This window comes from Triticum aestivum, chromosome 7B (genome assembly GCF_018294505.1).
Source record: "Triticum aestivum cultivar Chinese Spring chromosome 7B, IWGSC CS RefSeq v2.1, whole genome shotgun sequence".
Lineage (NCBI taxonomy): Eukaryota > Viridiplantae > Streptophyta > Magnoliopsida > Poales > Poaceae > Triticum > Triticum aestivum.
In genome coordinates, this window is record NC_057813.1 from 640,360,244 (window position 1) to 640,375,948 (window position 15,705).

Consider the following 15,705-nt stretch of genomic DNA (forward strand, 5'->3'; position numbering starts at 1 on the left):
AATATCATGACGCACGTCCTAGTTCATCTAGTTGACGAGATTGTCATTCTGGACCCCGTATTTCTACACAATATGTACCCCTTTGAGAGGTTCATGGGAGTCCTAAAGAAATATGTCCGTAACCGTGCTAGGCCAGAAGGAAGCATCTCCATGGGCCATCAAACAGAGGATGTCATCAGGTTTTGTGTTGACTTCATTCCTGGCCTTAAGAAGATAGGTCTCCCTCAATCGCGGTATGAGGGGAGACTGACTGGAAAAGGCACGCTTGGAAGGGACTCAATAATATGCAGGGATGGATATTCTTGGTCTCAAGCATGCTACACAGTTCTACAGAACTCTACCTTGGTGACCCCGTATGTCGATGAACACAAGAACAGTCTGCGCTCCAAACACCCGGAGCAGTGCGACGACTGGATTACATGTGAACACATCAGGACTTTCAGCAGTTGGTTGGAAGCACGTCTCAGAGGTGACAACACTGTTTGTGATGAGATGTACTTGTTGTCCAGGGGACCATCTTCGACTGTTACGATTTGGAAAGGATACGAGATAAATGGGAATACATTTTACACGATTAACCAAGATCAAAAGAGCACCAACCAAAACAGCGGTGTCCGCTTTGATGCAACAACCGAGAGGGGAAAGGACACATATTATGGTTACATAGTGGACATATGGGAACTTGACTACGGACATGATTTTAAGGTCCCTTTGTTTAAGTGCAAATGGGTCAATCTGTCAGGAGGCGGGGTACAGGTAGACCCACAGTACGGAATGACATCAGTGGATTTGAAAAATCTTGGGTACACTGACGAACCGTTCGTCCTAGCCAATGATGTGGCACAGGTTATCTATGTGAAGGACATGTCTACCAGACCGAGAAAAAGAAAAGATAAGGAAGCGAATACATCATACGATGAGCCAAAGCGCCATATAGTTCTTTCAGGAAAAAGGGACATCGTGGGAGTGGAGGGCAAGACAGACATGTCTGAAGATTATGAAAAGTTTCATGAAATTCCTCCCTTCAAAGTCAAGGCTAACCCCAGCATCCTGATAAGAGGTGAAGATTATCTATGGTTACGGCGCAATAAGCAAATGACACAAGCGAAGAAAAAGTGAAGACTTTCTCTCGCAACTATTATGATGATACCATGCCAACTTTGTAACACACGAGTATGATACCATTGTCCGTTTTGTACATGCACATGCTATGTGGGTGAATTTATGATACCATGCCAACTTTCAACTTTTTCATAGTTCATTTGAAATGCTTTAATGTCTTATGGTTCGGCCCTCGTAATAATTAATAATAGCAACAATAAGTATTTTTTTGTAAGTAGAAACAAAATAAAATAAATAAAGCAAGAAAGAAAACAAAAGAACAAAAAAAGTGTTTTCAAATATGAAAACTAATGGCACTATCAGAAAGTTTATAATTTTTCTAAAACCAAAAGAAAAAAGAATTAAAAATAAAGCAAAAAAGAAAAGAAAATAAATAATGCAGAAAACAAAACAAAAAACAATTAAAAATAGCAACAATAAGTATTTTGTCGTAAGTAGAAACGAAATAAAATAAATAAAGCAAGAAAGAAAACAAAAAACCAAAAAAGTGTTTTCAAATTTGAAGACTAATGGCACTAACAGAAAGTTTATAATTTTTCTAAAACTAAAAGCAAAAAGAATTAAAAAATAAAGCAAAAAAACAAAAGAAAATAAATAATGCAGAAAACAAAACAAAAAAACTGGAAAATGATTAAAAATAGCAACAATAAGTATTTTGTTGTAAGTAGAAACAAAATAAAATAAATAAAGCAAGAAAGAAAACAAAAAAAACAAAAAAAATGCCTCCTACTGGGCCCCCACGGCCTGAATACGACTAGAAACCCTACCATGGGCCAGGATTCAGGCCCGCAGTAGGCCCAGAACGCCCATCAGGCAAAGCAGTAGCAAATAGGCCCGCAAGCCTACGGAGGAGAGGAGCTCGAGAGGGGTGCGGCAGTGGGGCTTATAAACCACTACGCGCCCCTCTCAACTAGCGAGGTGGGACTAAACTTTGGCCCCGATGCGGGCAGCACATGATCCTTTGGTCCCGGTTGGTGGCACCAACCAGGACTAAAGGGGGAGGCATTAGTCCCGGGTGGTGCCACCAACCGGGACCAAAGGCCGCCGCTTCCTGCCCTTTGGGCTGCTGCCTTTGGTCCCGGTTGGTGGCACCAACCGGGACTAAATGAGGCATTGGTCCCGGTTGGTTTCACGAACCGGGACCAATGCTCTTGCTATATATACAGCACTTAGGAAAATTTGACAAACACATCGCCAGTTGCCATCGACGCCGCCAGGCTGCCTAGATCGACGTTGTCCGCTGCCCCGACGCCGCCCGCCGCCCAGACGCCGTCCGCGCGCCGCACCGACACCGTCCGCACGCCCCCGTCATCGCCCCTGCCCCGTTGCCACCAGGCGCTGCCCCGACGCCGCCCGCCGCCTGCCACCCGCCCCCGCCGACGCCGCCCGCCCGCGCCCGTCGTCGGCGTCACCGTTGTCGTCGTCGCCGGCCACGCCCCTGCCCCGGCCCGCTGTGGTCGTTGCCGACGCCCTCGCCGCCGCCGCCGTCGCCCTCGCTGGCCACGCCCCTGCAACGGCCCGCCGTGGTCGTCGCCGGTGCCCTTGCCGCCGCCCGCCGTCGCCCTCGCCGGCCGCCCCCGTTGTGAGCCGGCACCGTCGAGGCTCTGTGTTCAGTGCTTTTTTTTCATACATACAAGTGTATTTTTTTGTTCATTGCATTTTTTTCATATATATAATTAATGTATATATGTATGTGGTAGCTATATGGTGAATGGGTGTGGCTATGTGTGTATGAATATAATGTTCATAGCATTTTTTTTGTTTATATATGTTTTTTCATATATGTATGAATTATTTATTTAGGTTGTTAGTAGATATCGATTTTAGGTTAGTGCATTTTAATTAGGTTAGTGTAGAGGAAAAAGTAAAATAAGGAAAAGGAAGAAAAGAGGAAGAAGGAAGAAGGAAGAAGAAGAAGAAAAAAAATGAGAGGAAAAAGGAAAATAAGAAGAGGAAGAAAAGGAGAAGAAGAGGAGAGAAAAAGAAGAGGAGAAATAAATAAGAAGAAGAAGAAAGAAGAGGAGAAGAAGAAAGGAATAGAAGAGAAGAAGAAAAATAGAAAAAAAAATTCTATTTTTTCTTCTTGTCCTCTATTCCTTTCTTCTTCTTCTTCTTTCTTCCTTCTTCCTCTTTTCTTCATTTTCCTTAATTATTTTCCTTTCTCGAGGGAGAAGAAGAAAAAGAAGAGAAGAAGAAGAAAGAAAGGAATAGAGGAGAAATAAATAAGAAGAACAAAAAAGAAGAAAAGGAAGAGGAGAAGAAGAAAGGAATAGAGGAGAAGAAGAAAAAATAGAAAAATTCTATTTTTTTTCTTCTTCTCCTATATTCCTTTCTTCTTCTCCTCTGTTTTTTTCTTCTTTTTTTTCTTCGATCTTCTCCTCTATTCCTTTCTTCTTCTCCTCTTTTTATTTCTTCTTCGTTTTCTTATGTTTTATCGGGTCTGTCGCTGTGAGGCTGCTCGCCTTCGCCCTCGCCGCCCCCTCGACATAACTTCGACATGAGGGGCGGTCGATATATATACCCCATCTTGACCGTGATAACCCTATACAATGACAGCACCCCCCTCGGCCCTCTCGCTCGACCAAAACTCTCGAGGCCACCCAAATTTACCAAGTTAAAAGAGCGTTGTCGTCGAGGCCACCCCAAACCCTTGAAGCGTTGTGTCGAGGCGATCCCAAACCCTAGAGAAGCAGCGTCGAGGCCACTAACATGATTCCTTATTGTAATTAGCTAGCTAGTTCTACGTTTGCCACTAATATATATCCATCTGTACCATGTTTGAATAATAATTGACATGTTGTAAATATTTGCAGAAACTATGGAGCACTACCGAGACGAAGCAACAGAAGCGATGTTGGGGGAGATAATCGCAGAAGGAACTGATGTCATTGCGTCATTTTTCAACGACGTCGTTGGTCAGGAAGGACTGGGTGAAGAAGAGGGCCATGTTCATGATGGCTCCGGCCCATTAATGCCGGTACAAGAAGAGGGCTATGTTCATGATGGCTCCGGTGATGACCCAATGGAGGTACAAGAAGGAGACCGTGCTGACTGCTCCGGTGACCGAACCGAGTCCGGCCAGGTATATATATATTAGTTAAGCCCGTGCTGACTAGTTAATTGATGCATTCATTGTTTTGGTATATGTACACATATTAATTACTCTCGTCTTTCTTCCTTTTAATTTCTAGCCCTCCGGATCGAGCACAACTTCGGTAAGGAGACGAGGCCCGAAGAAAAAGTTGAGCTCGGATGAAAGGTTTGAGATCATAGAAATCGTGCCCGACGGCGAACCGATTGAACCCATCCGGACAAAGAACGCATTTTCTGCTCAGTGCGGGGTTCTTGTTAGGGACAAGATCCCGATTAGCATCCAGCAATGGTATAAGCCTAAGGACGACCCTGAGGTGTCTTGTGTCAATGATATGCAGAAAGAAGATCTTTGGACTCAGCTGAAGGCAAATTTCACCCTACCGCTAGAGGAGGATCCGGAGAAGCTAGTTAAAGAGCAATTAATCAAGTCTTGTGCTCTTAAGAAGATGGCAACCCTATTCAGGAGGTGGAGGAAAGAGTTGAACCATTTTGTCTAGAAAAAAAAGACACCAGAATTCATCGGCAAATATAGAAGATCAAAGATCACTGGCCCGCATTTGTGGCCCACAAGACATCAGAAAAGAGTAAGAAGATGTCGGCGACGAACAAGCAAAATGCTGCGAAGAAGAAGCTTCACCATCGCACGGGGTCAGGTGGCTACCTCAAAGCCCGGCCTAAGTGGTCCAAGGAGGAGAATGATCTGCTTGAAAAAAGGACCGAACCAGAGACAATGAGATGGCCAGACCATTGCCGGACTTGGTTCTTCGGGGCTGGCGGAACCTTGGACCCTGTATCAGGGATGTGCCGTTGGATGGACGAGCAACTGGAAATACCAGTCAAGAACCTTCGACACTATATCAATGCAGCGCAGAAAGGGACGTTCGTACCAGACAGGGAGAAGGACGACCTGACAATGGCCCTCGGGAATCCTGAGCACCCTGGACGGACACGAGGCACGCCAGGCTCCATTCCGTGGAAGGTTGGTTTTCCGGACGCAGGGGGTTACAAAACCCACGAGAGGAGGAAGAAACTAGAGCAGCGCCAACTACAGGCGCTGCATGAAAGGGTAATGGGGCTAGAGGAACGAGAAGCAGCAGATCGCAGCAAACGACCTGCCGAAGCTTCCCCCGAAGCTACCCCGCCATCTCAGCAGAGAAGCAGCGTGGCTTCCACCGAGCTGCTTCAGCCGGAGCATGTCTTAACGGCTCCTGCCAGCTATCCCGTAGATGCTATCACAGAGTCTCAACATTGCCACTTTATGGCGCGATGGATGAATTTGAAGGTCAAGGCGGCTGTTGGCTCTGTTTATCCTACTGGATCCGGAGCAACTTATCACTGCCGGCCGATTCCAGAAGGATATGCTAAGGTGATGGTGGATGAAATAACGAAGGGATTTGAGGACCTCCTGCTTGACCACCCTACCAGTGAAGGGGAGACTAGGCTGGGTTCTGCTCTGAAGACTCCATGCCTATAGCGGAAGGAGCTCATCAACCTTCTGAACTGGACGCCTCCGCCTCCTCCTCCTCCTCCAGCGAGTCAGGGCACTCCGCCTCCTCCACCGCCTCCTCCTCCGACGAGTGAAGACCAGGGCACGCGTGGAGGCACTCCGCCTCCTTCTCCGGCGCGTGGCGGCACTCCGCCTCCTTCTTCGCCTGCGCCGGTGCTCCCGAGCAGCCAGCAGCCTCCTCCTTCTCCACCTCGCCAGCAAGGGCGGAAGAGACCCGCCGCCGCCCCAGCTGCTCCGGCGCGTCGTACTCCTTCTCCTCCGCCTCGTAAGCAAGCACGAAAGAAGATAGACGCCACAGCCGCTCCGTCTGCTCCGGCGTCTAGCAGCACAACCAGAGGCGGGAGGCAATACAGATACGGTCCACCTCTCAAGCCTCTAGAGAAGTTACCGTACGAGAGGACCGAGGAGGAAAACAATACGATTGTGCGGACCCACGTGAAGGAGTTCTTTGAAGGGGTGAAAGCAAAGAGACATCCACCTCCGGAGGAGAAGGTAGATCCGGTGAAAGCAAAGCACACTATCGATGCCCTGAGGAAACCACCAAAGTCTCCGCCGAGAACCAACTATCAGCGCATTACTAAACAGACATATCTCCAAGCCCAGCGGTCGGGAACTACTGTCAGTGATAAAAGGTTAAAAGAACGAGCAAAGGGGAAAAAATTCCCAGCTCGGCGAACAAGCACAGCAATCATGCCCCCCGCTCAATGTGTCTAATGCTCCGGGGATGGTGGCCGGTTATGGCAATCTTGCAGATTACCTGCCTGACGATCAACTTCCTGGTTTCTTGGAGGTGGACGAACACAGATACGAGTACGAAAAGCCTCTCGTCAAAGATGAAAAATCTCTGACAACAATGATGCGAAGATTCCATAATTGGTACATGGAAACCTGCAGAGAGTCTGGGGGACGAATGCTTTGTATCTGAATATTAAAGAGGAGCACGGCCTCGTTGCAAGTGATCTGTTGACTGTTTCATCTGATGAGTTCTTCGCGTTCTTCAATCAAAAGGCCCTCGATAAACTAATGGTCTTTTGCTACTGTCTGTAAGTATTATTTCTGTCATTAAGTCTTTATATATAGCTCGGCTCTTTCATTTCATGTATTTATATTTAATTATCCTTAATATATTATGCAGATTGAAGATTGTCGAGTGCAAAAAACAAGAAATTTATGATATTGGGTTCATTAACACAAATATCATAGACGAATTTCTGGTTGAAAAGGACATCAAAGAGGCCGAGGACAACTTGCTACGATCGTTGATCAAAAATCAAAACAAAGATATCATACTCTTTCCTTACAACGGCAAGTGAGTGTTACTGCCGTGTGCATATTCGGTTTCCCTTATTACTCAAGCGAGGTTATAGTAATGTAATTGATGAGTTATGCATGCGTGCGCAGGTACCACTATGTTCTTCTGGAGATTAAGCTTGAGCGAGGACTAGTAACCGTCTTAGAGTCGAGACGGAATGATCCCAAAACCTATGCGGACACGACTGAATTGCTCAACAAGTAAATTCAATCGATCATTATCGCACCATATCGGCAACTTTTTGTTCATTTCCTGATATCTCAAGTAATAATAATTATTTTCTTTGTCTTGCAGGGTTTGGAAACAGTTCACCGCAGAAGCTCCGGGACTGCCGAAGGAGCTGCCATATACATACCCGAAAGTAAGTACTACTGGCTAGCTACTTGCGCGCATCTCCCGTTGATTCTATAGGTATACTTTCATCAATGCCATTTATAATGCTTCATTATCAGTTTGATTGACCTCTATTTCTCGTAAAGTGCTTGTGGCAGGAACAAGGGAATGATTTCTATGGATACTACGTGTGCGAGTTCATCCACAACGCGACTTTGAAAAATAAGCGGGGCTACTCTCAAAGACAATATGAAGTGCGTAAGCAATAATATTCACAATTTCATTTTATTACACCATCATTTCTGTTGAGTTTCGTTCATATATATGTATTAATTAACCCCCTTCTTCAAATTAGACGTGGCAGATGCGGAATGAACTCCTAGAACCAGATCGCATGAAAGCAATTCAAGAGGAATTGGCAGGATTCTTTCTTGACCACGTCATCAATAAAGCCGGAGAATACCATGTGGAAGTTGATTTCAATTGCTAGGGGATTGGAATTAAGAGATCTTACATATTGTACATGTATGTAGTCAGTAGCGTCGGATACATGATACGAAAACTTGTTGTTCGACCAATCTCTCCGAGAAGGAGAGGTCGATCGATCACTTCTCTCGGTATGCATGACGAACTTCTGTACTCAATGGTTCTCTCGATCACTTATGTATAGAGTACGTAGCGTCGACCAAGCACGGACATAAGAGAGGACACTTCTCTCTATTAATTAGCTAGCTAACACAATATATGAAACACCTAAATTAACCCCCCAAAACCCCCAACCCCCCCCTTTCAAAAAAAAACAAAAACCCCAGCCACTGGAATGCTGACGCGTGGATGCCTTTTGGTCCCGGTTGGTGCCACCAACCGGGACCAAAGGCCCACCTGACTGGGTTCGGCGCACAGGCCACGTGTAGGCACATTGGTCCCGGTTCGTGTTTGAACCGGGACTAATGGGTGGAGGTATTAGTAACGACCCATTAGTCCCGGTTCATGAACCGGGACTAAAGGCCCTTACGAACCGGGACTATTAGGTGTTTTTCTACTAGTGACTAATCATGTACTATGTGTAATGTAAAAAATGTTTATTAAATTCATTATTCCATTTGTGAGATTTACACTGCTAAAGGGAGACACCAATAATAAAAATAATATTCATTTATTGCTTATGAAGACACATTGTGATTGATACAAATAAAATGAAAGTATGATCCTAGTGTCTTGTGAAAGCATGTCATCGGAAAATCTTGTTAGTACGCTCGGGCAACACACTTTACACTAACCCAAATTAAGTAAAATATGTGTTAAACATGTAACGAACATGGTATATTACCATCAAAACTTGAAGCATGAGGAATTTTTTGTTATGAACATGAATTGCACAAATATATGGAATACCTCGTCCAAACTTTTGATAGACGAAGCACCTTCATCTACTCGGCAAATAGAGCCTTCAACACCTGAAACGACACCATACTTGCACAGATACACCAAAACACTAATCTGCTACTACATGGGTGTCATCTAACTTTCCGCAAAAAAAGGGTGTCATCTAATTAAGTACTTGATACATCCATCTTGCGTCTAGAGAGTGCAGGATAAAGAAAGCATAAAGAATGAACATTTGTTTTTTGATGGGAAGAAAAAGAATGAACTGTAGAGCACTGGTAGACCCATCATAATCGACATGGCTCAGTCCAAAACAATAATAAAATATTACTATGACAATAGCTAAAGCCTAAACAGAACATCCAAAAAATATAGAAATACCACTAAATAGACTGCACTTCAATTAGTGGAGGATTTGTACAGGCCAAACAAAGTCACATGAAAACTGAATTTCATCCAACCCAAGCAAATAGAATAATATATTGCACACAATTCAAATTCAGAAATGCTTCATGTAATTTTCCGTTGTGTTACTTTCTCCTCCACTTATCTTACTTGAGCCTCTCCTTAGCTTAGACCTGCAATTTTGAGTATTATCTGGTTGAAACTGGTGTGGTCAAACCATACTAATTACCGTTATTTTGTCTCATTGATGTTGCATCTCCCGAATCGAGGAGTTATGAGAGAAACCATTGTCATGTAGATATGATTATAGTTCCTTATCCGGAAGACGTCTCAACTACAGAAGAAGGTAAGGTAAACATCAGTATTGCAGTCTACTTGCCTACTGTCAGTTATATGTTACAGCCAACTTGCTTGTTGCTCACCTGAACATCATGAATTAGGAGAAGTGTTGTCAAGGACCGTGAATCTGATTTTCGAAAGCACCCCAAATAACTCTCTAGCCTTTTCTAAAAAAAAACTCTCTAGTCTGGGTTAGAAACCATACTACATGAACCAGCAGCAAACTGGATCAACCTCATTGTTGGTCGAGGATGTATCATGAAGCTAGGAGGGGACTCTGATCAAGGAAGAAAGCAACAGAGACCCTGTCAAATGCCAGATTTGCTAGGCTTGTTTTCTTGAAGCTTGTAAATGAATGAAAAAAATAGGCTAACACAAATTTATTTAAGGCTGAAAAAAACGGTTGTAAGTTTAAACACTTGCTGCTACTACAGTTTGTAGAAGCGAACATATTTATCAAAGCAACTTGCTGGCTGCAAGTTTACTATCAGGCTTTGTTTGGCCACAACATCGAGGCTTTTGTCCTCCAAACCTGCATCAAACCATAGTACACATTGGGCATATTTTCAATTGTTGGAATATTTCTTAGATGAATAACAGCAGGCACAAAAATTATTTCCTTTCTCATATAACCTGAACCTAAAGAGCCCAAGAAGACATCTTGGGTACAATCGCCTAACCTGCAGGTCTGGTGAATCCGTGATTAAGTGCAGACTCCGTGAAATCTCCTCCTCCCGACTCCTTCCCGCTGCCAAGCTCCACCAGGAGATCCTCCTCCTCCTCGTCGCACCCGCAGGCGGCCGTGGTGGCCTCAACGATAGCGAGGTGCTTCTGCTCAAGCACTCCTGTAGAGCTAGATGTGTGAATCTCGCCCAAGGGACCGCGTCCGCGCGGCGACTCGAGGAGCTGGAGATAGCAGGAGAGGAGGATTTGATGGAAGAGCGACAGTGGCATCCGCACCGGCGACGAAGAGACTGGGGAGGAGGAGGACCGAGCCTGCCTTTTGCTGGGCTGCGAAACCGCCTTTTGCTGGGCCGTGAAACCGACACGAGCAAAGTCCTACAGAAACGACACGCGTACACCTATCGTCCAACCTCATCCTAGAGACCATCACTGTTACCGGCTGACATGCGGGGTCCAACACGTAAAATTTTCCCAGATCGCTCACAACGCTTCATTTTTTGGGAGCTTAGTAACTCTAGTGATGTCCAAGTTTTTCTCATAGATCATGATTATCCAAACTCCATCCACCAAAAAAATTGTTCCTATTTACCCCTTAGTCAAAGGATAACACCATGGGTCGGCCGGCCCATATGAGGCATGGATTGGCCAACTGTGTCACGTCACCGGCAGGTTCGCAGCATCGTCGGCCACGCCTGCCTCATCTAGTTGCCGGCCGACTTTCCGGTCACCGGTCTCTGGTCGACCACCCCATTGCTCGAGCAACACGGCCTCTCTCGTAGCGGCTCACATCACGTGGTGGCATCAACAACAACACAAGCGTTGGCAGCTTTGTGTGTGGTGGTTCAATGCTGCAACAATGACAAGCAGCCTAGCCAATGGCTTGCAACACGCGGCAGCTGGAGCCGACTCGTGACATCATAGGCCACACACATCTATGCCTCACCCCGTTGACGGACGGCTCGCGCGTCACCGGTCACAGCTGAGCGCCCATGGCTCAAGAAACGTGGCCTCGCCTGTAGCGGCTCACAACATGGCGGGTGGCAGCAATTGTACCACCTGCATTGGCGGTCTTGTGCGTGGTTCTTCGAGTGCAACAATGACAAGCAACCTGGACGATGGCTTGCGGCACGCGACAGCGGGAGCCTTGGCTAGTTACGGGTTTCCCGACCGACCTCTTTGCACCAGTAGTGGCACACATTGAGGGAGGAGACATCAACGACCTTTCCTGGACTAGTTTTTAGCGGCCATGGAGCATGCAAGGTGAGTGATGTGAAATCATGTGAGGTTCGGCGCCAGACGAGGATGCCCGGTGGATAAATTTCTGTAGGTCGCAATAAGGTTGCAGAAGTAACATGCACTGGCATGGGGTAACCGTAGGATGTGGTAGACGCGAGAGCTCATCGGCCCACCTATATCAAACGTTTTCCTTAGTAAAATTGCCTTTTGTTTGCGGGATTTCATTTTCCTTTCACAGAGCAAGTGCCTTTTCCATTGCTCTTAAAATCTCTGTAAATTCATGGTAGCAAGTTCTTGCTATGTGAGCCATATATCATATATGTCTAAGAAAATAGGATTAATCCGTGCAACTTTGAGAAAGAACCCCAACCCTAGTTTCTATCTAAAACTCCCAACTCCTATCGAAATCTGTTTTCCCCTAATCCAACATAGCTCAAATTAGTTGGCATTCCCCTACACCTCTAATGCCAATGCCTACCCAAGTTTAAACTTCTCGTCATGACATCCTCATCACTTGGCATTCGATTGAACAACTGAGAAGCTGATAGTGGTGTGACCAAGCCCTAGCCCCTTTGCGAGCCCCACCAATTCTCTCCACCTACTTCCAAGGGTCAATGCCGAGTGCCGAGGTCCTTGTAAGAGCAACTCTAGCAGACCCCGCATCCGCCCCCGACCCGCAAAATAACCGCCAAAATGCGGGTACGGGCCGGAAAGTCTGCCCGACCAGACCCCGCATCCCGCCCCTGCCCGGAAAAAAATTTGGGGGGCGCGGCAAATTCTCCGCCCCAACCCGGGAAAACGCGGGTTTCCCCCTTGCGACTGTGGTGCCCTACATCGGAGAGAAGCAGTTGGTGGGAGGGACATTTCAGCCCGCGCGCTTTCCCCCTCCTTCCGCCGCCGCCCGCCCTTTGCTTCCGCTCGCCGGCCGCCGGCGATTCCGGTCATATCTGCGGGCGGAATCGCGTCCCGAGGCCGCCCCACACCCTCCCGCGCCGAGCCGCTGCACCGCCCCTCCGGATCCGGCGAGAAGAGCCGCACCCCGTCGCCGGCGCCCCCCGTCGCCGCCGCCGCCGGGGATCGACCACCGTCGAGCGCCCCCCCCCCCTCGTCACCGCCCGGGGTCACCCGCGATCGGTTAGTCCCTTTTTTGTGATTTTTGCGAGCTGCGTAGTAGATTGACGGGCCGGTGTGCGTGTAGATGGAGTTGACCCCGTGCGAGAAGTTCTTGCTATCCGATTCGGACGACCCGGATGTTGAGAGCATGCTTGCGAACTTCCGGCAGCAAACATTAGTCATGGCGCTTGCCGTGAAGGAGCATGAAGACGAGCACCGGAAGAGGAGGCGAGGATCGACTGTCGGTCGTTTGTGCATTTCTCGGAATCGCCATCTTGGGAACGAGATGTTGATGCAAGACTATTTCACGGAGAATCCAACATATCCTCTGCACCTCTTCCGGAGAAGGTACCGAATGCGTCGATCCCTCTGTGAAAATTGTTGAAGCTTGCGAGGCAAATTGCCGGTATTTTACTCAAAAAAGAAATGCCGCGGGCTTAAAGGGATTTAGTGCATATCAAAAACTCTCCACAGCTATACGGGTGATTGCATATGGCGTTCTGGCTGACTATGCCGATGAGTATCTTCGCATTGGTGAAGATAGCACAATTGAGTCTGTGCGTAGATTTGCGAAAGTGACCATCCTTTGTCTTCGGTCTTGAGTATCTTCGGGCACCCAATGAAGATGACACAAAGAAATTGATGGCATCAAATGAGACGAGAGGTTGGGCTGGCATGCTAGGTAACATTGATTGTATGCATTGAAATTGAAAAAATTACTCCAAGGCTTGGCAAGAAATATATTGTGGTAAGTCTCGTGATGCAACAATTGTGCTACAACGGTGTGATGGAACGAACGAGTGCTAGCCCGAAAGTGTGTCCCCCTGCGAGGGAGACATCACCCTCGACCTACTGCGTTGACGGCTTCCTGTTCAGTTGTCATCCCTACCTCGGAGATGCCGCACTCGATGTTGTCCGGAGGCGCACCCGGAGTGGCAAACCGACCTTGGTCTCGACCCTAAAAATATTTAAGCGCGTCCCAAGATATTAACTCTCGCATGTCACCCCATTCCCTTCCCTTCCCCACTCAGCGGCTTGGTGCATCGTGAAAGTTCAGGCGGTTTCTCTACCAGTCAAATTTTATAGAAAGACCAGCTTTCCGTAAATGTGAGGGATGATGGAGGTGATTATACGGGACCCTATAAAGACAACAGGTTTATAATACTTGCTGAAGGACATTTTTGCCAAACTTCCATAAACGTTTGTAGTAGTTTTTTTGTGTAGATACAGGAGCTGGAGGTTCCTCTAATGAATCGGTTACAGAGATGCTGTGAGATCTGTTTTTCATGTCGACCGGTTCCCATTTATATTCACAAAATCTCTATCTTACCAGCGTCGTTTAAATAGCCATGTGTAAAACGTACACGCATGCGCCTCCTGATTTGCCGCACATAAATACATCTGCATCTGCAAGGCGATCGCAAGCGAAGTTTTAGTTCGTCGTCTCCTTGGTCAGCGATCCGATCTCATCATGTCGATGGGCGCTGTCCTGTCCGCCGTGCGCGCCGCCGGCAGGCAGCAGCTCTCCGCTTCAATCGTCGCCGCGAGGCAGGTGTCCGCCTCCCACGTGCTCCGGATCGACGGGTACTCGCGAATCAGCAAGATACTGGCCACCGGGCAGGCGACGAGGTCAGGCACGTTCAGCGTCGGCGGCCACGACTGGCATATTTTGCACTATCCAAACGGCTGCTTCGAGCAGCACAAGGGCTCCCTCTCCTTCTTCCTGGAGCATGCCAGCCACGCAAAGACCGGGGATACCACGGCAAAGGTGGAGCTGAGCATACTCGACCACGCCTCCAAGCCATCGCACACACAAACCAAGGCAGATTACCGCTTCTCCAACGCCACTTCCCTCAACTGGGGCTGGAGAGACTTCATCAAACACGAGGATCTGGACGTGGAGAAGCATCTCAAGGACGATTGCCTGACCATCCTCTGCGACGTCACCGTCACCGTGCTGGACACCGAAGACCACTCCGAGGCTGCCGCACCGGAGCCTACTGTCGTGGAGCCTCCGTTCGGCATGCGCGGGCAACTCGCGGAATTCATCTGGAACAAGAAGGAAGTGGACGTGCACATCGAGGTCGGCGGTGAGACGCTCCCCGCGCACCGGCGGATACTCGAGGCCGCATCACCCGTCTTCAAGGCGCACCTCTCGCTCGCCTCGGCAACCACCGGCCGCGGCGGCGGCTGCAACAGCAACACCGCCTTACTACGCGTCGACGACATGGACGCCGAGGTGTTCAAGGCCCTGCTCCAGTTTATATACTTGGACTCGCCTCCCCGGCCCCTGGAGAAGACGATGGCAGAGAGGCTGCTCGTCGCGGCGGACAGATATGAGCTGGAGAAGTTGAAGCTCATATGCGAGGCAGCATTGTTGCAGCACGTCGATCTGAGCTCCGTGGCTGCTGCTCTAGCGTTGGCCGAGCGGCATCATTGCTCCGTGCTGAGGACCGCATGCGTGCAGTTCCTCTCTTCTCCCGGTAACCTGGAAGCATTCATGGCATCGGGTGACTTCGCACAGCTAAAGACGGGTTGTCCCTCTGCTCTGTTGGAGCTCCTCGTGAAGAAGATGATGCGTCAAGAGAAAGGCATGTCTACCATGCACAGGATATCCCGTGCATGTAGCAGCCATTGATTTTCTTGGAGATTCGCATGCATTAATGACTACTACTTATATTGTCAGACTTGTCTGTCACTAGCTATGCTCTATCATCCCATGCTTTTTCATTTTATTCACAAGCCTAAATCCATTTTATCTTTTCAACCGGAAGTCTATTTATGATCTGTTTGCATTTTTGTGTTTATGATGACAAGGACTTCAAAACAAGAGCAGTTTTGATTATATTTTGACAAGTTTTAAAACTCAAATTTTGAAACATGGTGAAACACGATTGTACACTCTGGAACATGATGGCCCTAGATGAAACTGAATATAAACTACTCTTATTTACTAAGTAACTTTTAAATCCCGTACAAAACAATTTAAAGTGAACTAACACACGATGAAACCACTTTGGTAAACAGTGTAACAAGATTATTTATGCGAAACAGAATAAAATATTATTGATTTTCCGTATGAAATTGTTAAATTTTGATGCAACAAGTTTGAAGCATGGTGTTTTAGTTGTAAAAAAATAATCTCAAAACTTGTATTCAATATTGGTCTTGTTTT

General features: G+C 47.3%; 1 protein-coding gene across 1 annotated transcript; it reads left to right on the plus strand.

Annotated features, from left to right (window-relative positions):
* The first annotated feature begins 13,922 nt into the window (after positions 1-13,922).
* LOC123162508 (BTB/POZ and MATH domain-containing protein 2-like) lies at positions 13,923-15,297 on the plus strand. The gene has a single exon (XM_044580293.1). It carries the CDS (start codon positions 14,002-14,004, stop codon positions 15,166-15,168), a length of 1,167 nt encoding a protein of 388 aa, XP_044436228.1. The 5' UTR covers positions 13,923-14,001; the 3' UTR covers positions 15,169-15,297.
* The last annotated feature ends 408 nt before the right edge of the window (positions 15,298-15,705 follow it).